Source organism: Peromyscus eremicus, chromosome 6 (genome assembly GCF_949786415.1).
Source record: "Peromyscus eremicus chromosome 6, PerEre_H2_v1, whole genome shotgun sequence".
NCBI classification, from domain to species: Eukaryota; Metazoa; Chordata; class Mammalia; order Rodentia; family Cricetidae; genus Peromyscus; species Peromyscus eremicus.
Window position 1 is genome coordinate 101,047,313 of NC_081421.1, and position 27,942 is coordinate 101,075,254.

The 27,942-nt window shown below is 42.1% G+C and overlaps 1 protein-coding gene across 1 annotated transcript; it reads left to right on the forward strand.

The window, feature by feature from the left end:
- The first annotated feature begins 252 nt into the window (after window positions 1-252).
- Cfi (complement factor I) lies at window positions 253-27,892 on the forward strand. Its single transcript, XM_059266617.1, is given in 13 exon segments — window positions 253-285; window positions 1,811-2,090; window positions 5,245-5,398; window positions 8,903-9,084; window positions 13,786-13,899; window positions 14,154-14,264; window positions 18,399-18,427; window positions 18,429-18,489; window positions 20,765-20,868; window positions 21,018-21,121; window positions 25,418-25,695; window positions 27,092-27,196; window positions 27,525-27,892. Coding segments are annotated over 13 exon segments (1,773 nt in total). The 3' UTR covers window positions 27,743-27,892.
- The last annotated feature ends 50 nt before the right edge of the window (window positions 27,893-27,942 follow it).

Genomic DNA, 27,942 nt, shown 5'->3' on the forward strand with positions numbered 1-27,942 from the left:
AGTATGCAAGACCTGCTCTCCCTGCCCACACTGTGCAGCCATCACCAAGTGCCAATGGCTTTCTGATTCTGGGAAAGGAGGAATATTCACTTAAAAATAATAATAAAAAAATACCAGCCAAAGCAATAAAGACCATATTGAACTTCCTCTGTAAGCTGAAACAATTCATTATTTGGTATTAATAAAGAGATGTTCTGCTTTTGAATCTAATCAGAATAATTGCTGGGTAAGAAGTTGTGGGGTATTTGGACCATGACTTTCCATGGGCTCTCCCCTAAGGATAAGGCAAACTGAATGGACCAGTCAAACCAGTGAGAGAACTTACAACTGAAGACCACAGTGAGAGAAATTAAGTTATAGTGAGTGGACCTAACAATACTCTTCCACTGGGAAGGATTCTGGGATGGATGTTTACTCTTGAGATCCAAGTTACTTACTCTCTTCAGAAAAAGAGACAAAGCTTCATCTTGCTTCTTTTCGTGACGTTTCTACTTACTTTCCTTGGTGTTTTCCAAGGAAATCGTTGTACCAGTTGGATCATGCCCTAATAATTAGGTCACCGCAAAATGTCATCAGTATAAACTTTATTTAGTACACACATCTGTAGATTGAACAGAAACCAACTAAACTATGATGGGCTCAGCTGGGAAGGGCCCGGTTCTCTTATTTGGTGGTCAACTTCCCATTGGTTAGTCAAAGTCACATGGCCAGGCCCAGAATCCAAGGGTAGGGAACTACCCCTTGCCGCCAGGGCGAGGGACTGCTAAGGAAAGAAATGAAAATTAAGGCTGTGTGCCTTGTATCACAGCCGTCAACATGTCACTGTTTGCACAAGACCCGAAATGTTTGTGTCTTCTCCTGTGTGTTTGTCACTTTCTTGCCTGCGAGCTTCTCTGTGGTCTGTTTCCCCATCACGCAGAGAATTAGAGACCCAGAAATACGCAGTCCACAAGATTTATTTCAACAAAGATAGCACGTACGCATGCATAGCTAAAAAAAAAAAAAAAAAAAAAAAGCCAGAGCCCCTTACATAAGGGGGGTGAGGGCTCCAGAGAGGGAGCAACATCTGGCCCGCTTCTCAGGGATTTTTTTTAAATAGGTTGAGGAGCAGAGCATTTCTCCTTCCTGGACCTGGTACAGTGCATTTAGTCTGTTGGGTCATCTTAAATGACAGCAGGGTGCCACAGCCGAGGTTCAAGTCCTGAGACAGAGAAGGGGTGTCAGCATGAAGAAATGAAGTAGCGTCTGACCACCAGATGAGTTTCACTCAAGCGGCCGGCCCCAAAGAGCTCGAGCCATCTCTATTTATACTTCAAAAATAAACATGTTTTTCCCATGTAGTAGTAGTTCATGAAATGGTTTTGCGTTTAATTAACAGAATTAATAAATGCCAAGTTTCAAATTAATCCTGTGAGATGGATTCAGCATCAAATTTGTTACTCCCTACCATGGCACTGAGATTCATTGATCTCTTCCAAGACCCACTTATATGCGGGCCTTCTAATAGCTCAATTAATTGCATTCCTGGAACTTGCCAACCATTACTGATACTGCTTCTAACCCTTCAAATGAAACTGCTAAAAGTAGGAGATATTACCCTCACTGTGCAGATGAGAACATTCACTCTTCAAGAGGGTAACCTGCCCAGAGTACCCACAACTGGGGCTAGGAGGCAGGTCTATCTGATTCGTGAGACCCCCAGCCCATAGTCTGGCCTACGCTGCCGGCTGGGTCTGTTTTGTTCTTTTCCTTCACTTCCTCACATTCCGAGAACACAAAAAGCTTTCATTCGTTATTATTCCATTCGCAGCACACTTACACATCGGAACCGCCTCAGGAGGATCTGGTGGACCAGAAGTGCTTGCTGAACAAATACACGCTCCGCTCCTGTAACAAAGTCTTCTGCCAGCCGTGGCAGAAATGTGTCGACGGAACCTGTGTCTGCAAACTCCCTTACAAGTGCCCCAAGAGCGGCACCCCAGTGTGTGCCACCAACGGAAGGCAGTTCCCCACGTACTGTCACCAGAAGAGTTTTGAATGTCTTAATCCAGAGACGAAGTTCTCAAATAATGGAACATGCACAGATGGAGGTAGGGAAGACCAAGTGTGTGACCAAGTCACTGTAGCGGGAGGGCGACGGCAGGCCATCCATCCTCTCACAAAAGGCTTCCTCTGTGAAATATTCTAATGGCAAGTCTTTACACGGGGGCTTCTTAAACTTGTTTCCACTCATGACCCCCTTTTCACGCAGGAAAATTTTTGGGTGACTCCGAGTATATGAATATATGAAATGGGCTACAAATCAAATATTGGCTAATGATTTTAAGAAGTTGATTAAAAAGTGTCTTTGATATGTGTATAACTTTACCATTTATTAAACATGAAAGCAAATTTGCATTCTCATGAGATGGATGTACTTAACATGAGTTAATCCTGCCTGAATATTTGACATCATAGGGCATAATCTTCAATGTTTTTCAGAGTTGATCAATGTTTTGGTTCTAGAGCCCCTCAATGCTGAGAATCTTGCTTCACATACATTCATTATACAAAGTGGCAGAAGTATGCTCAGGACCATCTCAGAAATTGCTGGAAATTCTGTTCTGATCTCAAGCCAATATTCATTTAATCATTAAAAAAGAAAAACAGTACTACTGAAGTCAGCAATTCAAACAGGAGTTTTTAAAAATCAAACATTCTAATCCATTCCAATCCAAAGCTGCACACTAATCTGAGGCTCCTGTACTGAGAAGTGGGAGAAACTATTAGGAGTCTTTGTGTTCTGTAATTAATCATTACATTTCTGTAGGAGGAAAAAAGCTTTGTATGTACAGTAAAAAAATGTCCCAGCAGCCTTGAATCTGAGCCAAGGTATTTCAGGCAGCATGCATCCACACTGCCCAGCATGACGCATGCTCAGTGGAAAGAGAGCATGTTGTGTGTTCGGAAACATGGCTGCAGTGAAGTCACATGAAGCAACGGGGTCACGTACTGCCAGAAACGCCTCAGAGCATCGCACACATTTGATGGTTTCTCTCTTTTTTCCCCTTTCATTCTTTTTTTGTTTTGTTCTGTTTGTTTCTTTTTGAGACAGGGTTTCTCTATGTAGCCCTGACTGTACTGGAACTCTGTAGACCAGAATGGCCTTGAATTCAGAGATCTACCTGCCTCTGCCTCCACCTCCCAAGTGCTGGGATTAAAAGTGTGCACCACCTGCCAGCTACACATTTGATTTTTAATTAACTTTTGGTTGTGTTTTCAGGAACCTTTTACCAACTTTTGCCATCTACGATCAACTAAGCAACTCTGTGGAGGGGTCATGACCCACCGTTTAAAAGCTGTTTTTAGGTAGTAGTGATTGAAGTGACATCTAGAAAAATCCAGGGGTCACCAGAACACAGCCTTTTCTTGAGTCCCCGTGGCTCTGAGGTGCTGCTCTTTGCTGCTCGGCCCTTCAGAATGTCCCCACTCTCACTTCTACTTGGTTGAAGGGATTGTTCACCGGGCCACGCAATTGTTTCAGAATTCAGTGAAAAGGTCTTGCTATGGAGGGCTGGAGTGATGGCTCAGCAGTTAAGAGAGCTCGTGTTCTTCCAGAGCAGAATTCAGAACCCAGCACCCTTGTTAGGTGGCTCACAACTGCCTCACTCCAGCTGCAGGAGATCCAAAGCCCTCTTCTGACCTCTGCTGGTGCTCCCTAGACACACACACACACACAGACACACACAGACACACACACACATACACACACACACACACACACACACACACACACACACACGGCATAATCATACACATAAATCAACAAGTAATCCTTAAAATGTCTTAGTATGAGATTGGTACTGATACAGCCTGCTCTGGCCTCAGCTCACCCACCAGAAATCTAACCTCAGTAATGTCTCCTGGAATCTGTCCCCTCAACACTGTCCTCCCCCTCATCCAGGCCCCACCCCATTGACACCGGTTATCCAAGGATAGCTGGAGACACTGCTGACCTGGGACCAAGGCAGCACTTCAGGCAGGACCTTGTCTACACTCAGTCCAGGGGCCTGATGCAACTAGGAAGCTAGGATCCTGGCATGAAGCTTAGGAATCTATAAAATCTAAAAGAGTAGGGGGACCTCAATGCTAGTCAAGCTTTATTTCAAGTTCCTGTAAGCTTACCCGGATGTTAAGTGACACTCTTAGTGACCTCTCTGGGCCCCATGTTCCATCACCTGTAAAGTATGAATAGTAGAAGTCTGTAAGTCCTAAGACTCTTGGAGGAATTAAATAAAAGGAAGCATGTAGGTCTCTGCAAAGTCTGCACAGGCAAAGACTCATTACAGTTTAGCTATCCCAGTAAGACTCAGGCTCTGTCCTTGGATACTAAGTTATGGCACACACTGTATTTGGACAGGAATGCTTAAGACATTCCTCTTAAAGGTACCATGACACAGGAGCTTTCTTTCATTGTTTCCTTCCTTCTAAGTGGGTGGATGTTGGAGTAACATTAGTGAAGAGTAGCATCTTAGTTACTGTTCTATTGCTGGGATGAGGTACCATGAACAAGGCGACTTATAAAAGAAAGCATTTAATTGGAGACTCCCTAACAGTTTCAGAGGGTAAGTCCAAGACCCTCATGGCAGGGAGGGAGTATGGCAACAGGCAGGCAGGCATGGTGCTGGAGCAGTAGGTGAGAACTTATATCTTATCTGCAAGTTGGAGGTAGGGAGAGACAGAGACAGAGACACACAGAGACAGAGACACACACAAAAATGACAGAGAGAGAGAGAGAGAGAGAGAGAGAGAGAGAGAGAGAGAGAGAGAGAGAGAGAGAGAGAGACTGGGCCTGGCATGGGCTTTTGAGCCCTCAACTCCCACCCAGTGGCACACTTCCTCCAATAAGGCCACACCACCTTCCAAAACAGTTCCACCAGCCATTCAAATATGAGCTCGTGGGGGCCATTCTCATTCAAACCACCACAGTTAGTAAAGCAAATTCCAATCCTCAGCTTCATATCTTCAACTGAAGATAAATATAACTTTATCTTTAAGGGTTGGTATGAGAATTTAGTGGTTTATGCCAATGAACAGCATGGCCACTAACACTATTAGGACTCACAAAATAATAGCTTATCATTTGTTAAAACCATTATGATGTTCAAAGTAAATCTGAAGTTAGGTATTTTAATAAAGACAAGTTAAAAAGGAAGAAAATAAATGAAATATTGTCTGTCCAACCATTTGGTTTTTTTATTTTAGGGAAATTTAATGTTTCCTTAAGTTATGGATCTACAAATGCAGAGGGAATTGTTCAAGTCAAACTTGTGGACCAAGATGAGAAAATGTTCATATGTAAAAAAAGCTGGGGCATGACGGAAGCCAATGTGGCCTGCTTTGACCTTGGATTTCAACAGTGAGTGCTTGTCTCGAAGGATTTGCCAGACAATTAATTCCATTGTTCCAGCTGCTTTCTTTCTGACTGGTTAATCTCCCTGGGCTGTAATGCCCTTATATGTAAGCTGAGAATCTAACCACCCACCTCCCAGCACTGTGGTGAGCACTAAATGTGTCCGAGTTTGCCCAGCTGTGAGAGTTCTGTGAGCAGAGAGCACCATGCTTCTGGACAGATCCTGTGGAGACTTTTACACCCTCAAACACACTCCTGACTGTTCGATTTCATGCATCTAGAGTGATGTCTATTTTTTCAGATCTCATATTGTTTATTTATGGCCTTTTCTCTTTTATCCTCTGTTAGCCTTGCAGAGATGTTTGTACTTGTAAATGCTCTTATTTCTTTACTTCTATATCCTTACTCTTTGCTGTTATCTTTATGCCATTTCCATATTTAATTTCCCCTTTCATTATTATTATTTTTTTAATCGAAGGGCACAGTGCCGGGGATTGAGCCCAGGGCCTCACGCCCAGGAGTCCGTCCAGCCCCAGGCCACCCTTCCGATTTGTCTCTCACTCGTTTTGTGTTGAATGCTTAACTTAAACCGTTTGCAGGTGCGCTTACTTTACTGGCGGACATACTGAAGGTACAATTTCCCTCTGGGAATGCTTCGTCTGTACTCTCTATGGTTCCATAAGTGGCATTTTATTTATTGTTTTTCCTAACATAAATAACATTTATGTTTATGTTTCCATAAGTAACAGTTTATTTATATGTTACTCAAAACATATCCTAATTTTCCAATGCAATTTTTGACGCAGTTTTGAAATTTCTTTTGTGCTTTTTCAAATGAGTACATTTGTTTGCTTTTAATTAACTATTTGTTATTGATTTCCTAGTTAACTGTATTGTCACAGAATGTCCCTCTATGGTTATTATTTTTTAAGCATTTGTTGAAATTTGTTTTTTTTATTTTTAAATACTTATATTCAGAGGTCTATAAAATAGATATCCAGTACAATAAGCAAGCTGTTAACTGTTTTTCTCAAATCTTTCCATTTCTTTCTTTTTGTCTTTATCTTCTTTAAATATTTAATATACTACCTTATTCTTTGAGAATTTCATACATGTCTACTATATATGTTAGTCATATCCATCCATGCTATCCCTGTATCACCTGACCCCTCAACAGTTCCTTCCTCCCAACAACATATATTTTTCTTTTTATAACCCACTGAGTCCTTTTAACGCTGCCAACATGTGCATGGGTGGAGTCATTTACTGGAGCATGGACAATTTACTAGTGGCCACACCCCCAAAGAAAAATGACTGCCCCTCCCCCAGGAGCTATCAATTGCCAATAGCTTCTCAGCTAGGGGCAGGGCCTCATGAGTCCCTCCTCCACCCATTCTGGATCTTTTTCCTGGCTTGACCTTGTGTAGATCTTGAGCAGATAACCACAGCTGCTGTGAGTTCATGAGTGGGCCTTTATGACTTGAGTGAGCCACAGCATACGTCTGATTTTTCATAGTTGTGGCCTGCAACCTCTTTTTTCCATTTAGTGGCAAACTCTTGGTCTTTAACTACATGGTAGCTCTCTTTTGCTATAAATTGCCTAAGTTCATGCACAGACTTCTCTGATTTCAGCCAGTGAGGATTGTTGGTATTTACTATACCTTCTTTGCTTTGTTTTTAAGGCAGGGTCTCATGTAGCCCAGGCTGGCCTCGAACTCAACAAGGATGGCCTTCACCTTTTGTTCCTCCCACCTCCACCTCCAGAAATGCTAGGATTATAGGGTTGTGCCACCACACCCAGTTAATACAGTGTTGGAAATGAAATCCAGCTAGGCAAGTACATAACCAACTAACCTACACCTCAGTGCTATTTATCATATTTTCTACAATAATTTTAATGTGAAGTTTTCATATTTACTTCTCAATTTGCCCCCAATGGCTTGTTTTTTTGTGTGTTTGTTTTTTGGTATGACTATTCTGAATCTTCATTATGGACTCAGAGAAACTAGAAATACCTCCCTGTTCTCTTTTTGCTTTCATTCTAGTTAATCTGTTACTGACATTGCAATTAGTATTTTATTTTTATTTCCATTTCTGATGCATCTTTACTCAACTTTTAATTTTAACCTATTTTCCTCTATAAAGAGAAGCAGGAAGCAATTGAATATCCTAGAACAACAGTTCATCATGAGTCATCATTTCTGGACTGTTGGGTAAAACAGAGAAGCTTCTTTTCACCTATTTTGAACACACTGAGACTTCAAAGAGTAGCATTATATTAATTACTTTTTTTTTTTTTTTTTTTTTGGTTTTTCGAGACAGGGTTTCTCTGTGTAGCTTTGCGCCTTTTCTGGATCTTGCTCTGTAGACCAGGCTGGCCTCGAACTCACAGAGATCCACCTGCCTCTGCCTCCCGAGTGCTGGGATTAAAGGTGTGCGCCACCACCATCCGGCTTATATTAATTACTTTTTGCATTGCATTGACCAAAAAAGTGTAAGAGAGAAACTTTAACAACAGAAACTGTGTATTCTGGCTCCCGTTTCAGAGAGCTCCCTGTCGTGACCAGGTCCACTGTTTCTAGGTCTGAGGTGAGGCAGATTATCAGGGGGGTAGAAACGTGTGGAGCAGAGGATACTCGTGGTGGACAGGAAACAAGGGGCCCTAAGCATATGCCCTTAGTGACCTGCTTCCTCCAATAAGACAACACCCTTTGACCATTCAAAATAAGGCTATCATATTATGAACACAGCAAGGGATTAAATTATTCATTAGGTCAGAGTCTTCACGACTAGTTCCCTCTGGAAATGTTCCTTCTCACAGACACAGCCAGCAGTGTGCTTTCCTAAAAAGAATGTTAAAATTGACAACCAAAATTCATCTTCAAAGAGATGCCAAAACACCACCTCAATACTATCAAGGCTGAAACAAAGAGGTAGTTTATTGTAAAAGCCAAACAAAACTGTTAGAGTTCAAACAAGTTGACCTCCCACATCTTAAGCAATAATGAGATCCACCAGGTAAGGGTTCCAAAATGGGGGGCAGGTGTGAAGACTCCTCAAAAGAAAAGACGGGAAGTGTGTGCTGACCTTTTCTGACGGACGGATACTTCCAGAATCCTCAGATCAAGGCAATCCACTCTGTTTTGTGAAGAAAAAAGTAGTAACATGATAAAAAGCCAGGCATGACCCTCTCTGATGGGAAGGAAACATCAAAGGTAAAGGAAGCATTCCTCCTCATTAAAAGCTGGAAAACAAGAATTACTGAATGTTTGCCATGCTTTCAACTCTGACTGCTTGGTTGAAATTGATTATTTTAGTTCATCATTACAAAACCCAAATTATGGTTCAAGTGAAGGTTTTTAAGGCAAAGAGAAGGAGGATGTTAGTGTCTCCTATAATTTGTAAATCATTTTGGGGGAAAAATTGCTGTAGCCCCTCACTTCCTACAATAAGGTTATAAACACAAAGTTGAATTGTTCCCCCATCAGATTTCACTCATTCTGTTCACAGGGGTGCTCTTGTCACACGAAGACGGTTTAATATACCTGGAAATCTCCGTATAAACCTCACCAAATGCCTGCATGTACATTGCCGGGGAGTAGAGACCAGCTTGGCGGAGTGCACCTTTACCAAGAGAAGAACTAACACTTACCAGGGCTTAGCTGATGTAGTGTGTTACACACAGGATGCAGGTTGGCAGAGTATTTCCATCAAGAATGCTTCTTTCAAAAATGCCTATATTAAGTACACAATGATGGATATGCAATTGTTAGTCAAGGAGACAATGATACCTCTATTAAGTTTGGGGTTTAGAACTGTCTTACTTACGATTTCTATTGCTGTGAAGAGACACCAGGACCATAGCAACTCTTACAAAGGAAATCATTTAATTGGGTGGCTTACCATTTCAGAGGTTTAGTCCATTATCATTGTGGCGGAACATGGTGGCATGCAGGCAGATGTGGTACTGTAGGAGGAGCTAAAAGTTAATACATCTGGATCTGCAAGCAACAGGAAGTTGTCTGAGACACTGGGCATAGCTAGAGCATATATGAAACTTCAAAGCCCACTCAGTGGCATGCTTCCTCCAACAAAGCCACATCTCCTAATAGTGCCACTCCCTATGAGCCTATGGGGGCCATTACATTCAAACTACCACAAGAACCTATATTTGTGACCTCCATTGTTCTTTTTTGTCACTCAAAACCTGCCGCCCAAGTTCCTTTGTGGAAGCAAAATTATCTGCCTTCTCTTCGCTTCCTTGAATATGTGAACTCAAATAACCATAGCAAATAAGTTGATTAAATATAAAGAGACATCTTGGCACCTCTTTTGAGCATTAAATCCTATGTACATTATTATATTTCTTTAAAATGCTTAAACCTCATTGCCTCAGTTTCCTCCGAAACCACATTAGAAATATTTTGGCATATGTATGGGGCCAAAGACAAGAACTATTACCCTTTCTAGTTCTAAGAAAAGCAAAGTACTAGAACATGTAAACGTCTAGCCCATGTGTGTCCAAAAAGTGGAGGCTGGGTTAGTGTAGGAGCAAAAGAATAGGGGTGAACAGTAGTTCCCCATGACAGGTGATGCTCCAGGCTCCTGAATCCTCTGTGCTAGTAACTAAAACACTTAATGATTTGTTTTATTTTTATTTTTAGATTGTTTTGGTTTTTAGTTTTAATAATCATACACATTGTAGCTGGATAGTTTTCTCTCCTGGTCCCGCCAAGCCCTGGCAGTCCGACAGCCCACTTATAAAATAAACACACAGATGCTTGTATTATTTAAACTGTTTGGCCTAATGGCTCAGGCTTCTAGCTATCTAGTTCTTACATCTTAAATTAATCCATTTCTATAAATCTATACCTTGCCACGTGGCTTGTGGCTTACCGGCATCTTCACATGCTGCTTGTCATGGTGGCGGCTGGCAGTGTCTCCCTCCGCCTTCCTGTTCTCTCAATTCTCCTCTCTGTTAGTCCCACCTATACTTCCTGCCTGGCTACTGGCCAATCAGTGTTTTATTTATTGACCAATCAGAGCAACACATTTGACATACAGACCATCCCACAGCAACACATATACAATATTTTGTGATTAAATTACTCCCCATTAATCTCTCTTATTATCCCTTCCCTGTGAACCCTTTCTTCTTGCCAACAAGTCTCCATTTTGCTTTCATTACTTTTCTTTTGAGAGACAGGGTCTTACTATGTATCCTTGGCTGTCCTGGAACTCCCTCTGTAGCCCAGGCTGGCCTTAAACACACAGAACTCTGCCTGCCTCTGCCTCCCAAGTGCTGGGGTTAAAGACACGCCCAGCTCTCCTCCTTCACCCCTCCCCACAGTGAGTTTAGTTTGGGCTGCTTGTATAAACATAAGTAAGGGGTTCTTTTTTTGGAGCATGAGCAACTCACCAGTGCCCACACTACCAAAGAAAACCACACATACACACACACATACACACACACATACACACACACATGCAAGCACACACACTGCCAGTAGTTCCTCAGGAAGTAGACACCTCTCTGACCATGATGAAATGCTGAAGGACTGTCTGTTCAGGCCGTGTGTGTGTGTGTGTGTGTGTGTGTGTGTGTGTGTGTGTGTGTGTTGCTACTGTGTTATGTGGATGACAGTGTTTCACAGCACTCCTCCCCATTTTCCACCTTGCACATTCTTTCCATCCCCTGGTCTGCAATGGCCCCTGGGCCTTACAGAGGGTGATGGAGCTATGTCCTGTTTATGGCTGAGCACTCAGTAGTCACTTCTGTTTCTCAGCACACTGACCAGACCTAAGTGTCTGCAGCATCAACCTTCATCCACAGCACAAAGGAGCGTCTCTGCTCCAAGGCAGAGTCACACTAGTCCGTGGATATAAACAAATATTTTGAAGGTATCTGGACACTATGACCATTTAGCGAATGACAGTAGTAATATCTTAGTCACTGGTTTTGTTGCTGTGAAGAGACATCATGACCAAGGAAACTTTTATAAAAGGAAAGCATTTAATTGGGGCCTTGCCTACAGTTCAGAGGTTTAGTCCAATATTGTCATGGCAGGGAACATGGCAGCATGCAGGCAGACATGGTGCTGGAGACATAGCTGAGCGCTATAGAGAGAGAGCGAGAGAGACAGAGACACACACAGAGAGAGACAAACAGAGGGAAGAGAGAGAAACGGAGAGAAATGGGGGACAGAGAGAGACATACATACATACATACATACAGACAGACAGACAGACAGAGACAGACTGGGCCTGCCTTGGGCTTTTGAAACCTTAAAACCCACACCCAGTGACATACTTCCTCCAACAAAGGCACACCTTCTAATCCTTCTAATCCTTTCAAACAGTTCTATTCCCTGGTGACCAGGCATTGAAATATACGAGCCTATGAGGGTCATTCTTATTCAAACCATTATAAGAAGGTTCTCCCCTAGGGTCTATGACTTGTCATTCATAGAGATTTCACCTGCCTTAGAGTACCAGGCATTTAGTCCCTCCCACAAAGTAGGCCTCAATCCAATCAGAAATTGGTGGTTGCTCCCCAAACAGTCAGGCTACTATCACACCAGTGGGCATATCTTGCCTGGACGGTTGATATTATAGCATGCAGGGTCCCCCTATAGACTGTTGATATGTTTTCTTCCCCAGCAGCTTACACAGAACTTTCTGTAAGCTAGCCATCCAGGAGGAAGTTCACAGCTTAGATCCAGCTTGATTTCTATGTGTCTTGCAGACAAAGTGTGCGGTGTCATCAGCAACAGGGCCTTACAATCTAGTTATGATGAGCAGCCAAGAATAATGGCAGGAGCCTTTACTATCTGGGGAGTTCCTTGGGACCTCTCTGACCAAAACTCATAGGAAGGTCTCCCACACCTAGTGCAAGGGTTTTCATTAAAAAAAAAAAATCGTAAGTCTGAGAGTAGCATTATCCACCTATGTAGGCTATCTTTGTTCCAACTTCTTTTTATTATTTTTTAACTAGCTTATAAAGTAGGTTTCTATATGGCTTTTTCACAATCCTTTGTTTTTACAGTCCTTCCCCAATCCTCACATCTTCCCACCCTCCCACTCCCAAGTCTGTTCAAACCTTTTGGTTGCCTTGTATCTCCCACTGTACATGTCTTCACGTCCCATTTATTTTACTCTTTTTCTCCTACTGCCTCCACCCACCCCATGGCTCCTTTCTTGCTTCCTGGCCTCCAATGACACTCATGCCAACCTACACACAGAAATCTAGAAATTCCAAACTAGAATCCACATTTCTCTTTCCAGGCCTCGATTGTCTCATTTAGCATAAACATTTTCATTTCCATGCAAATTTAATTTTTATGACTGAATAAAATTCCATTGTGTATGTGTACCACATTATCCATTCATCAGTTGATGAACAACTAAGCTGATTCCATTTCCTAACTATTGTGAATAGACCATCAGAGAACATAGATGTGAGAGTATCCTTGTCATAAGGTATAAAGATTTTTAGATATATGTGTGGGAGTGATCCAGCTGAGTCACATGAAAGTTATATTTTTAGCTTTTTTTTTTCTAGACAGGGTTTCTCTGTGTAGCTTTGGTGCCTGTCCTGGAACTCACTCTGTAGACCAGGCTGGCCTCAAACTCACAGAGATCCGCCTGCCTCTGCCTCCCAAGTGCTGGGATCAAAGGCGTGTGCCACCACCGCCGGGCATATTTTTAGCTTTTTTAAGGGAACCTCCACACTGGTTTCCATAGTGGCTATACCAATTTCTATTCCCATGAGAAGAAACAAGGGATCCCCTCTCCCCAAATCCTTACCAGCATCTCTTGTCATCTGACTTGGTTCTAACAGCCATTCCGCTGGGGTAAGACAGACTCTCAAAGTAGTTTGAATTTGAATTTCCCTCTGGCTAATGATGTTTAACCCTCTCTAAAGTGATTATTAACCAGCTGAATTTCTTCTTTGAGAACTCTCTGTTCAATTCCAGAGCTCATTTTCTGATTATGTTGCTTGTTTTCTTGATTTTCAAAAAATGTCTTGTATATTCTATATATTAATCTTTTGTATTAAAATTAATCATATATGTAACTGGCAAGTATTTGCCATTCTGTAGGCTGCTTCTTCATTTTATTGATTTAATTTTAATTAACGTATTAACTTATTTTTGGTTTAGGGATGGGATCTTGCTATTTAGTTCAGGTTAACCTCAGGTCTGCAGTGATCCCTCTGTCTCAGCCTCCAAGGAGCCCTGGGATTAGAGAAATGTGCAATCATGCCCATTCCTTTGTATCATTTCTGGAAGTCATATTTTTAATCTTAGTTTTCCCTGTATCCTGTAATGTGTTAAGGATGCTATACCACGAATCTGTAAATAAATGTCACAAAGATAATCCCTGCTTTACAGATTCTCCAACCAATCAGTCCTTCCAGTGTGTGAACGGGAAACACATTCCTCAGGAGAGAGTCTGCAACGGTGTCAATGAATGTGGAGACCAAAGTGATGAGCTGTGTTGCAAAGGTAGAGATAGACCCACCATTCAAATCCCCCATGTTCATTATTATGACTAAAAATGTCAACACATTTCATATGTGTGCATGCATATGGGGTGGATGTATATGCACATGTGCACGTTTGCACACATGAGTGTATGTGTGTGCTGGGGACTGAACCCAGGGCCTTTCATATAGGTATGCTACCACTGAGCTACTGCCTCAGCCCCTACCTCTCTCGATGGTAAAGAGTGGAAATAACTTCTGCTTGTGTTTACACAGGTTGCCAAGGTAAAGCTATCTTTTGTAAGTCGGGCGTTTGCATTCCAAAGCAATATAAGTGCAATGGTGAAGTGGACTGCATTACAGGAGAAGATGAGAGTGATTGTAAAGGTAATCCAAAATTCATTGCCGATGTAACGTCTGAGGCTCCCCCGGTCTCCCTCTGGTTTCCTTTCCTTTCCTATTTAAAATAATGGGGATTAAGGCCACGGGACGCGATCCATTAGCTTTCATGGACAAAATGTGCAATAGAGTAACTACCTAAAACACTAAGCTTATTTTCCTACAGATTTTCCGAAAATGTATATCATATACTTTGTAAAATACCATTGTTACTTCAACCACCCTACTTTAGGATGAGTGCCACCTTTAGTATTCCAGAAATAGTTCCAATTGCTTCCCTTTTAAAGAAAGAGCAAGTGAGAGCAGAGATGTTTAACTACTAACGCTCTCTGACTATTAACTGGCCAGATCAAAAATCACTAAGTCACAGCAAATCCGTATCATCTCTTGATTGCATTGATCTCGTATAAGTTCCCTGCCATAGCTGGGGTTTCTATTACTGTGATAAAACCATGACCAAAAGCAGCTTGGGCAGGAACAGGTTTACTGTATCCTACAATCCCTCAGGTCTCACTTCATCACTGAGGAAAGTCCAGGCAGAAACCCAAAGGCAGGAGCTGAAGAAGCCCTGGAAGAATGCTCCTTAGTGGTTTGCTTCGTGGGGCTTGTTCTCTATAGCTCGCTGGCTCAGCCTGTTTTCTAACCCAGGACCACCTGCCCAGGGTGGCATTGCTTCCAGTGGACTGGGCCCTCCCACCTCAAGCATTAATCAAGAAAATGCCCATAAACTTGCCTACAGGCCAATCTCCCCAGAGGTATTTTCTCTGTTAAGATTCCCTACTCCCAGAAAATCTAGGTTTGTGTCAAGTTGACAAAACCCAACCAGGATACCCCCTCTTAGTGTAAGTTAAAAAATAATTATAACTTCATATAATTGTATAGTAAGTTTCCTTTTGAATATGTGTACAGATGGAACTAAAATACTATTCTCTTTTAAAACTTAATTCTCTTGCTGAAGTGAACTTGTTATATGTTTAAATGCAAGATAAAAATCTTATTAGAATTAACATTAAGTTAAAATGAGATGCTATTTGGCTCCTTTTTTTCAACCTTTTGTAACTATTAATTTTAAGTTGCTATATTGTTTCTGATATATTAATGATCTGCATGTTTTTTACTTAAATAAAAATAATCTCTTCGTGCTAATGCTTTGTTTTGTTTTTAGAAGCCAGACATCCTCAAATTCATGAAGGTAAGTCCATTTTCAATAGAAAATTTATAATTCTCGTTTGGGGTATGTGTGTAATAACTTGGTGTGGGGTTTACTTTTCACCCAGTTAAAAGTTATTATTCTTCACTGTGGTAAAACTCTGCTTCTGCGTTTTATTTTTCTTCAGGACTTGCACGTTCAGATCAACGTAAGCTTTTATTAAAACCTTGGGATGTTGCAAAAACAGGTGATAATTGTCTTCCTGTATTTTATGTGAGCTGAGTATGGTGAGTGCGTACAAGCAAGACCCTGGTTTTCTCAGTTCAGCTAGCAGAGGTCTTTGCTCACTGTGATAGTCTTTCAGTCACACCAACGGGAAAAACCACACAGAGGGTGCTGCTTCACACAGGGGCTGCTGCTCCACACTGGGGACCTTTGCTCAGTACCTTTCTTATCTCCTTTTGCCCTTCCAAAGCAAGCTTTTAAAGCAACTGCCACCAGAAGAAATACAAAGCATTTCATATTCTGGTATCTATTTTATAAGCCAGGTATCCTCAAGTCCTTGAGCTCTTTGGAGCCACTTAAAAAATAGCATATAAAGTATTAGCTATCATTATGACATTTTCAAACGAAGTGTGTTTTAGTAGATTCTCCTGCCTCATCTCCCTCCCCTAAATCCCCCAGCTTAGTTATCATATAAAACGACTCAAGTAGTGTCTTGGGATTCCTGGGGAGGAGCCACCTCAGAACCCACCCTTGCCCTAAATGTCAATCCCAATGAACGCCTCGTGCTCTGTCTCATTTGTCATTTTCGTGCCTCTGCAGCTGCTGTTCGCCCCCCTCTCCTCTTCCTCTTCTCTTTCTCCCTCCGTTCTTTCCTCTTCCTTCTCTAGCTTCGGACATCAGTGGCACAGGCGGGGGTGGGGGGTGGTGAATTAATGATACTGCTCAGGTCTTTTTCATGTGATCGTGACTAGTTCCCTCTGGGCCTGTCTTGCTTACCTCTTACCCCTGCTTCCCACTTTCCTGCCGACCACTCTAGTGTGGTTGGGTGTCTGTGTCGTTTTGTTTGTGTGTTCTCCTCCAGTGCACACTGTAATCTGGGGATCGCACATCCGTGATCACACATCTTTCACTGCGCTGTGTATCTTATGCTTCCTTTATCTTTCTTTTCCAAAGCACTGCCTCTGAAGGCTCTGTCCATATTACCATGTGTTCATCTACTCTGCTGCTTCTGACCGCTTACATAAAGTGCATGTTCAGCTTTCCAGCTTACTCAATCTTTTGAGCAATGGACTATCAGCCCACCACCACACTGTGATAAACATCTTCTTCAGAATGTGTGAATGCCTTTGAAACATCTACCTGGCAAGAGTGTAAGTCTTGGGGTAAGGCAACTCCTTAACTGACAGGTAGCACGTGAATGTGCTTTGCCAGAGCCTTTAAGTACCAGTTCTCACATCCGGCTATACTGTCTGAACTCTCTCATCACTCACCAACATCTAACACTACCCATCTTTACACTGAGCCAGTTGCCAACTGCCAAGTGATGGCGTTGTTACTTAGTAACTTGGACTCTGGAATAGCCAATGGCTTGGGTCAGATTCACACAGGCCTACCAGGTTTTTGGTGTTTTTGAGAGTTTTGCCTCCTGCCTTTGCTTTTCTTCCACCAATCCACATCTCCTCACCAGCTCACATGCTCTGCTTAATTTTAGATTTCTTTCACTGTAGTTTTTTTCTCTCACAGATTTGAAGGCATCCCCTTTACAGTCTAGATATTAACCCTTTGCCAGCTTTAGACATCACAGATATCCTCTTCATTCTGTCCCCATCTGTTTTATTAGCTCCATCCATGATAAAATCTCTTGAAAAGAAATTCTTAGTTTTGGGTCAGCAAGATGGATTAGTGGATAAGCAGCTACCATCATGCCTGACGACTTGAGTATAATCCCCAGGAACTCAGTGGATGGAGAACTGACTTTTAAATTGTCCTGACTTCCACACATGTGCTCATACACACACACCTACACAATACTCACACACTGTGAGTAGTGAATAAATAAATCAATGTAGAAAACGAAATGCTTAGTTTCTGTATCACCAAAGACATCAATCATTTTTCCTGTGGCTTGTGCTTCTGAAGCTTCATGCCCTTCCAATGCCAGGACCCTTCAGCTGCACTGGACTTTCCCTCCTTGCCTCTGCTGAGCATTTAATGTTACCATTTGAGTCTTCTCTGATTCATACATGTACTCACGTGAGTATCTCTGAGAGACCCCTTCATGCCCTGGGACACAACTTAAGTATGTAATTCAGTAGACCCCTGTATGTCTGTTCCAAAGAGAACTTGAGAAACCCAGGAACGAAGTCCGAGACCACTGTGTCAAAGCGAAGTTGCTTTATCCTCATCCCAAACAGAACAACATGCTGGTAGGAATTTGTCTCTGGATCTCCAAGCCATAGGGATTATGGTCTTGTCTGCCAAAGTGTCCTGTGATGGCAGGGTGGAAAGATTCATAAAAAAGTTTAAGGGGGCAGCCTAGATCATAATGCTAGCTAGCCATTCCTACACGAAAATCATTAAGACATCTCTAGGTGCATGGCTCCTGGGGGAGGCACCTTAGGATGTACAATGTAGGGTGGACTTTTTAATGCCCACCTGGACTCCTTGGTCAGGGCCAATGGCTGTTCTCTTCCTCATATAAAGAGCTGGAATGAGAGGGCAGAAAGGGAAATGTCTCTCTCCTGAGCTGAGTATTTTGTCTGCAGAACTTGAGTCTTGCTCCTCAGTTGTACCAACAGACACCATCACCAGCAGGAATTTCTACAAGGTTCATCTGCACCTTTCCAGTTGCCCAGCTATAGGAAGGAAACCAAACGACATGCTTGGGCACTTGTCTATAAAAAGAAGTGGGCCATATTTTAAATCGTCAGAGTTAAGCCATTTTAGTGATTGAATTTTCTCTAGAGACATAACATTAACCACTTGGGTTTTTCTGTTGTTTTATCACAGGAGAGGAAACTGAAGAAACAGAAATTTTGACTCCCAATATGGACACAGGTGAGTTAACTTTTTTTGTTGCTAGTTCACTGGTTTCAGCTAGCATTTTAATACCAAGTATGTATACATCACATGTATAATATACACATATATTATGTAATATATGTGTACGTATTACATATAAAATCAATCCAAGCAAAAATTAACTTTGATATAGGTTTAAGTAAAATGTAACACTTTCTTTCTCCTTCCTCATTGCTTTTATGAAAAGCAAACTCAACTCATGTTACACTTGAGAATTGCTTCTCAAGCCAGATTAGTTCAAATGACTGATTCTGAAATGAAACATTACTAGAGTTCCACCTGAAGTTTTTCCTACCAGATAAGAGCTTCGCCAGTTTAGTCTTGTCAAAAATAACTTGATTTCAAGCATGACATACAATCCATCTCTAAAATGGCAGATACTCTACACTAGCTGAGTGAGCCTGTCCTTGCTCTGTGTTATAAATCATGGTACCAGGAAGTTTCTGACAAGTTAGATAGAAGTTCCTGAGAAGGCAGTGACTTATTAAAGTTGGCAAGACTGACTTTCGAGCTTGACTCCATCATTTTTATGAACTATTTAATTTTATCACCCTTCTCAACTTAGATTATATACCAATGGTTTGGGGAGATTTTAAAATAAAATTCATGTGATATTAACTTCTAATTTCCAGAGTCTCAAATCAGTAAACAATTTTCTAGACAAACCACTGAGTACAGGACTTATATTTCCAATCTAGAGATGCCAGGCAAGAAGGATTTTCACACACACACACACACACACACACACCATTTTTATCTACTAAAGATAACATTTGTTTTCAGATTCTATCTCTCCTGGTTTCACAGCCTTCAGTGAATGAGGATCTCTAATTTCTAGAGTCTAAACAAAAACTTCAGATCATCACACTCTTCCCTCAACACAGTTTGCAGGATAGGTGAGAGATTTTATCAAAATCTCTCCATATTCATTCACAACTTCTCTTCCTTGGGACCCTACCTCTTGCTGATATGCCCAAAATAATTACCATTAATATGAAGTGTCCTTCCTCATTTGAAGAAACTAATTTCTTAACCTTTTCATGCCATGGCAAATACAGAGAAAGAATAAAGAAAACATCTTTACATTCCCATCTTCTTCCTTTCTTATGCATTCTCGTGCACCCCACACTTTGAGCCCTGCTCTACTGTGTTTTCTTGGTGACAAATACATCATACATACACGCTCACCTAGGAGGGAAGCAAATGTATGATGAGGCCTGCTGATCCAACCATCCAGGGCCCTGCCATATGGCCTCTCTTGATTAATATATCTTGACAAATTATTAATTATACTAATTATATAATGAGACAAAATATATATGGGATGTTCAGTATGGGCCCATACACAAAGTACTTGCTATCATAATGCTAACATTAATATTATTGAAAAGAGATTTTCTTTTGGAAAGTGAAAAGCATAACAGTGAAAGATGCATTGCTCTATATCATAAGCTCATTCTAATGTGTTCAAAATGTGACACACACTCCACCCTGAGATCTCATTGTGGTAATTCCTGGACATGTGGCATCTCTCATCTATCAGAGTGGTAAACGTTTAACCTCTCGGCCAGCTTTCCATCCCAAGTGCACTTTTAGACAGAATTTCAGAGAATCAAGTCAATTTTAATGATGAGCCAGAATTTCCCAATAAGGTAAACAGTACAGTTTGGTCTCCAAAACTACTTACTAATGAATGTGGCCTGCTTTGACACATACTATATAATAGGTATATATGTACTACATATATGCTATATAATATGTATGCATATATTACATAAATAATCTACTCACAAGTAGGAGGACCTGAGTTCAGATCTGAGCACCCATGTAAAAAGCCCGGTGGTGGTACATGTCTGTAATGGCAGTGCAGAGGTGAGGGAGGGGGGCAGATAACCGGAGCTCACTGGCCGGTCAGCCTAGCCAATTAGTGAATCCCAGGTTTAGTGAGAAACTGTCTCAAAAAATGATTGAGGAAATGATTGTGGAAAGTGATTGAGGAAGGCATCTGATAGTTGACCTCTGGTCTCAAATAGACATGTGTGTATGCACCTGAATACACACACACACACACACACACACACACACACACACACACACACACAAACACCCCAAGAGAAAGAGATGGATGGACAGACAGACAGACAGATGATAGGCAGACAGGCAGACAGATAAGTAGATAGAACCAAGAAGTGTCTATCCACAAGACAATGACTCCGTGAAAATAATGATGGACTCTCTTCCTTTCTTGAAGAGAGACAGCGGATAAAGTCCTTGTTACCTAAAGTATCCTGTGGAGTCAAAAGAAACACACACACTCGAAGGAAAAGAGTGGTTGGAGGGAAGCCAGCAGACGTGGTAAGCCTGCATGAAAATCACAGCCCTGCAAGGATCAGCCTGAGCCAGACAAAAGTGAGGGATCAAGACCTTGCGTGGAAATGTCCTAGGGTTGCCTGTCTGCGACACCATCCAATAGAAGGGCAGTAACCACACAATGTCTCTTACAGGGAGACTACCCATGGCAGGTGGCTATCAAGGATGGCGAAAGAATCACCTGTGGGGGAATTTATATTGGTGGCTGTTGGGTTCTGACCGCTGCACATTGTGTCAGGTAAAGATGTCTTCAGTATGTTTCTGATGTCTTGATACATGAGAAATAAATAATAGAGATGGTGATAGATGATAAATACAAGCTTGTGTGAGAAATTGAGTTCTACTCTGTCATCAGAAGGTACTTTTATGATATTCATGACCAGGACTGTAGGGACCAGTCCCTCAGAACCTGTGTTCTGATGAGGGTGGAGCTTAGATACTGTAGGACCGTATTTGGGCTCATTTGCACTGTGTTAGGACAAAACTGTCCAGAAGAGTTTGAGCATTTATGAAGGTGTGATACTAACATGGCACCCCCTCTGGTTTGTCCACAAGGACATTAAAGAGCTAGTTTTACTCCACAATCACAGATGATTTTTTTAAATTCACATACCCTTGAATGAATTCAATGTGTATTGTAGGCAATAAAGGACAGGTCCAAAGGTAAATGCTATTTATCTGATACACTGTCCCATCATCGGCTGGCCCACTCTTTGAGTCTGGATCAATTATTGACACATGTCCATGACTCAAAGCTGCTTTGAAGACAAGGCATTGTACCAGGTAGGGGTACCACTCGTGCTGCTATTGGGGAGATCCCAGAAGTGCAGCAGGCAATCACTGAAGAGCCAACTGACAGAGGAGTCAGAGGAAGATCAGTCATACCATGAACCCCTTTGACAGGGTTTTGAGATTCTCAGGACAGAGAAAGAGGGTAGGCATAATGTGGACTCAGCTCTGGCACGTGACAAATGGGAAACACAAGTCTGACACGGGTTCTCCGGGGAGCATGGTAAGTGGCTGTATTAGTTTGCTGACAGACACCCCAGAGCAGCTGGCTTTAAAAGCACAGATCGATTTCCTCACCATTCTGGAAGCTGGCCGTCCAAGACCTGTGTGCAGCGCTGTTGTTCCTGGAGTCTCTCCTGGCTTGCATGTGCTCCCTTCTCACTGTGCCCTTTAGTACCTTTCCTCTATGCACATGCAGCTCTGAGATTTCTTTTTCCCCATGGAGGCCCCTGTCTTACTGGATTACGACCTCATTAGACCTTAATGACCTGATTAAAAGCACCGTCTCCAAAGGCAGTCACACTGGGGCTCAGGACCTCCACAATGCAGCAGATAAAAGTCATCCCACAATACTGATTGCTTGACAAATCAAAGTCAACTTGCAAAAGGGCAGAGCTCAGGACTCTCTGCTCAGTTTAGACTTTAGAGCAAATGCAATGTCGTTTAGTGAGCACAGCTTACAGACTGGGTCCCAGGTCAGGCACTTTTACAGGTTACATTTTGTTCAGTATTCTCAGCTGTCATAAAGGGAAACTAAGATTCTTCCAGTCTGGCAGATAAGCAAACTGAACAGAGAAGCTAAATAATGCCTTAGCTAAAGACTAGCCAGTCAGTCAGTAGAGCCAGGACATCATCTGGCATTTGATTGCAATTTAGACGCATGTCTCCTTAGCGAATTTTCAGGGGGCCTGACTTTCTGAGAGGTGGCATTTACACTGAATGATGAAGTGTGTGTTGAATGACACCTTGGAAAATCCTTGTGGGATGGAACAGAAAGCCCTTCTTCTATCTTCCTTCTTAAAGAGGCTACTCTCTTAGCTTCTGTGGCCCAGCATGCCCCGGGTTTCTCCCTGCCCCTCCCGCTGTACCCCTCACCTATCTTACTAGGTTTCTTCTGTGCCTGCATCACAGCGCCACTGAACAGTTGAAGTTCAATGTTCAGCCTGGCTTCCTCTTCTCCTCTTACTCATTCTTCCTAAAATTATCTGTGGTCCAGAATCCCATTCTAAGGTCACTAAATGGTAGCCACAGCAGAGCCTTTTCCTCCAACCACTGACGTATAGTCCACAGCCATCCATACTTCCTGGCTACATCAAAATTACATTGAGAGCTGGAGAGAGGGCTCGTTCAGTTAATCGCTTGCTATACAAGCACGAAGACCTGAGTATGAGCTGCAGAACCCATATTACAGACTTTCTAAGCTCGGTGTAGTGAGGGAGCTCTTTGGGGTCTTGCTGGCCAGCCAGCCTGGCCTACTTGGTGAGTTCCAGACCAATGAGAGATCTCGCTACAAAAACAAGGTTGGTAGTGCTTAAGGAACAATACCCAAGACTGATCTCTGGTCTGCACATGCACACACATGCATGTGCACCTGTAAACATATTTGCCGTGCCCCCCCACCCCCCCGCACATGAACATGAGCGCGCGTGCACACACACACACACAGAGCATTGAATTCCAAATGTTCAAGGCCAAGCTTATATGCCACTTCCCTTAAATATTTTCCTGTTCAGTGTTTCCTGTCTAAAGAAACACCATTTACGTGGTTAAGCCAGCTAGAAATCTAAGAATCATCATATTTTGCTCTCTCAACCTTCAGGCACAGCATTTTTTTTTGGGGGGGGGGAAGGGTTGAGACAGGGTTTCTCTGTGTAGCTTTGGAGCCTTTCCTGAAACTCACTCTGTAGCCCAGGCTGGCCTAGAACTCACAGAGACCCGCCTGCCTCTGCCTCCCGAGGGCTGGGATTAAAGACGAGTGCCATCACCACACAGCAGGCACAGGCATTCTTAATGCTAATTTTTCACCATTAACTTCTCAGACCTCATCTCCTTCACTATCACCCTGTGCCTGCTTGTCATCTGGATTACATGACTTGCCTCCATTTGCCTTACCTACATACACCGCCTACCCACTGCCCTAGCTGTCTGTCCTCTACCGTGTAGCCACGTTAATTCAAGGGCTCTACAGTCCTCTTCAGATGAGCATCTAAACAAAATGTCAACTCATATATCATCTAAGGCCTTATATGATTAGGCCTTTCTCTTCACCAGTCTCATCCCACTGCACACACAGCACCACTTCCTGCTCATTGATCCACCCCCTCTGGGCTTCTTCAGATGCTCAAAAGCAATGGCTCCCTTCTGTGAAGGGACTTTCATGTATTCTTTCCCATCCTGGAATGATCTCTTGACTAGTTAATATTGCTCTTTACTCAGATCTCAAGTCAACCCTTTATCTCCTTATGGAATCTCCCCTGAAGGTTCTCAACCAAAGCCCTCCTGGTAAATTATTAAAAGCCTTTCTCCTGTCCACTCCTCTCACTTCTCACAGAATATATCTCATCATCGTTGTGATCACCCATTTGGTGATGCATGTTTTATAGATGCTTTCTGGTTTTGCTGACTTCTTGTAGGTGTAACTGTCTTATTAAATAAGAAACACAGAGTTGACTCAGAGATAAAAGCCAAGAGGTCAGAGCAATAACTAAGAGCTGAGATTAAAAACCTTACCCTTCACTGCTGCTGCTGTCCTACCTCTCCGCAAGAGACCTGCTTCCCGTGTGTTTGTGCTTTTTATTGACTTTCTCTTCTGCCTTCTCATTGGTTGTAAACCCAACCACATGACCTCCTCGTCACTGCCCGTCTGTACAGACCTCCATGTCTTCTATGGTTGGTATTGAGATTAAAGGCGTGTGTCTCCATGCTGGCTGTATCCTTGAACACACAGAGATCTGCCTAGCTCTGCCTCTCAAGAGCTGGGATTAAAGGCATGCGCCACCAACACCCAGCTCTGCTATGGCTTGCTATTAGCTCTGACCCCCAGGCAACTTTATTTATTAACATACAAATAAAATCACATTTCAGTACAAATAAAATATCACCATAACTTCTGCACCCCAGTGCCTAGTACAACACCTTGCAGTTGGTAAACACTATATATGTGCCCAGTAAGCCATATAAACAGAGCTAACCTTCAAGAAATATTTATGATCCCCGAGCCTATGGTACAACCCAAAGTAACAAGGATGCCAGCATTCTCAGAACACCTAAGTATAAATAAAAACATCTAAACATCACATTATCTCCTCGGACATTGCTGTTGAACTGTACTATGATTGTCTGAGTCATTATTATAGGAAGCCAAATTCTGTTCAGTTTATGCTATTTGACGAGAAAACAGAAGATCACAGATAATTTTTACAAGATATACAGATGATATAATTTAAGAAGATGTTGTAAATGTTCAAGTTTTTTTGCTTATGGACAATACATTTTGTGAGACACTTCATTATTTGGAAAGGTTAGATAGTAAGATCATAGGAACAGTTGGGAAATCATCACTTTCTCCATTTACCACTCAGCTAATCCTGTCCTAACTAAATTTAATTTTACAGCTTTATATCAGTGAGGATAAAAACATTCAGAAATTGAAAATTATCCTTTAAAGGGAAGAAAATAAAGATGAAGTGTCAAACTCCATATCTTTTTCTTGATATATTTTATTTCCCTTTGCTTTCTCTTACAGACCCAGTAGAGCTCCCCATTACCAAATATGGACAGCATTATTAGACTGGCTAAATCCTAACGCTGAGTTGAGAGTTCGAACAGTGAGCAGAGTTATTGTTCATGAGAACTATAATGGAGCCACCTACCAAAATGACATAGCTTTGATTGAAATGAAAAAGGTTCCAGGGAGGAAAGACTGTGAGCTCTTAAATTCTGCCCCTGCCTGTGTCCCGTGGTCTCCGTATCTATTCCAACCGAATGAGAAATGCATCATCTCTGGATGGGGTCGAGAGAAAGGTATATGCTTTACCTCTTGGGGTGGGAACTGAACGGGAAATGGATGGAAACTACTCTAGTACTCAGAGAAATATCATGTACAGAAAAGTGAATGCCCATCCAGGAAGGGCTGCCTGCCTGGGCTCAGAACTTGAGTAGCTGCTCAGAACCCCAAAGTCAGCAGGATCACATGAAACTGGAGTTGTTGCTTAATTCTAGAGTACTTGTCTAACGTGTGCAAGTTCCCGGGTTTGATCCCCAGGACTGAAAACAAGAAACCAAATGTGTTCTTGTGATAGTGCACATCTATAATCCCATAAGCAGAAGCGGGAGGATCAGGAGTTCAAGACCATCCTTGAGGCCAGTAAGATTTGCTTCATTTTTTGACCTAGAGAGGTGTTAAGCAGTTTTATTTCAAATGGACCTCCTGTGAGATGAAGTGCAGAAAGGGGATCACAGTTCCATATACTGTGTTGCTCAGCACAGTGCTGAGATGCAGGCAGGAGGAGAGTGATTTGGCATCAAACATTTGTAAGGAGTTTGTAATTAAATTACTGTGACTCTACGCAGTCAGTAATTGCATTAAGTATTTATTAAACAACCTCTTTGTGTAAGAAGATTCTGGATGTTGGTGAGGAATGAGGCAGGCCTAGTTCCCGAGCTCCTGGAACTTTGTGCAGTGAGTAAGCAGACACCGAACGAAAAGGTGCATCATAAAATTCTGTGATCTGGAAGACGGAAGAGGGGAGAAGGGGCAAAGTCTTGCTCCCCATTCCATCCGTCTCCCCTACGTGCTTATGCTTCTCTCTTTTCCCATGGTCCATCAGCCAGTAGCACATGGCCCTTCTCTTCCCACAGACCAAAGATGTTTAAGTCCACAAACTCACTTAAATGTAAGGACGTTCTATCTCCTTGTGCATCATTTCAGATCACTTAAATAGGCACTTCCTCAAACACAAAAACACGAACACATTGACAACTTCAACTTCTAAGTTCTTCAAGGCTGCTTCCTCTCTAATAGTAATTTCAAGGAAATTACTAGCTGTAAGAAAAGATATCCAAGATGTGCACATGAGATAGCCCCATCACTGCCTTCTACGCCATCCCCTACTGAACCCAGCAATAGGACAGGGTTGCCCCTCAGTCATAAGGGTCAGTGCTTTACTAAATGACTGTGTTTCAGGCCACGTGGTCAATAACCTTCCTCCACTGTTCATTTAAATTTAGAAATGTAATTCTAGGAACTAGGGCTATGAAGAGAATATGATGTGAATATGGTATAAATATGCTAATTCATACACATAATAATTAATCATGTATATTCATTTCTCTCCTTAATGGTTTACTAAATTATGACCACCTTTATTGAGATTTCTCATTTGTGGCTTCTACATGTCTGTTTTCTCACTTTGTGTAGATAACCAAAAAGTCTACTCACTTAGGTGGGGCGAAGTGAACCTGATAGGCAACTGCTCTCAGTTTTACCCAAATCGCTACTATGAAAAAGAAATGCAATGTGCAGGTAAGTGCCAAGGGGTTAACCTGGGCTATGCGTTGTATTAGTCTGCTTTTGACACTGCCAGTTTCTAATTGCATCTCCTTACATTGTGCTGTAAAGTACGTGTGCCAAGCAGGAGGACTATGCTAACAGGGATACAAACAAAAGGTTTACGAATTATTTCCTATGTTGCATCTCAATCTGCAATTCCAAGAGGGACCCTAGGCATCCCGTTATTTCCTGTGAGGAAAAGTTTTTAAAAAGTACAAGTTTTCCCATGCATCAGTGTGAGCCGCAGAAGAGAGGCATGGTGGCCTGACAAATGGAAGGAAATGTGATTTTTCTCTCTTAGGTACCAATGATGGGTCCATCGATGCCTGCAAAGGAGACTCTGGAGGTCCCTTGGTCTGCAGGGATGTCAACAATGTGACTTATGTTTGGGGCATTGTGAGTTGGGGTGAAAACTGTGGAAAACCAGAATTCCCAGGTGTTTACACCAGAGTGGCTAATTATTTTGACTGGATTAGCAATCATGTGGGAAGATCCCTTATTTCTCAACATAATGTCTGAAGCTATGACCTCCTTCTTTCTACAGTTATTAATTCAGGAGTCATGTTTTAATTAAAATAAAACTGTGTAATTATTTCTCAGAGCTGGCAAGAAGCAAGTCTTACTGGCCAGTTCTAAAGGTTTCTTCAAAGTTTATGCCATTTTAAAATTCTGCTGTATACTTTCCAAATAAATATTCTGCTTAAGCATACAAGGTTTTT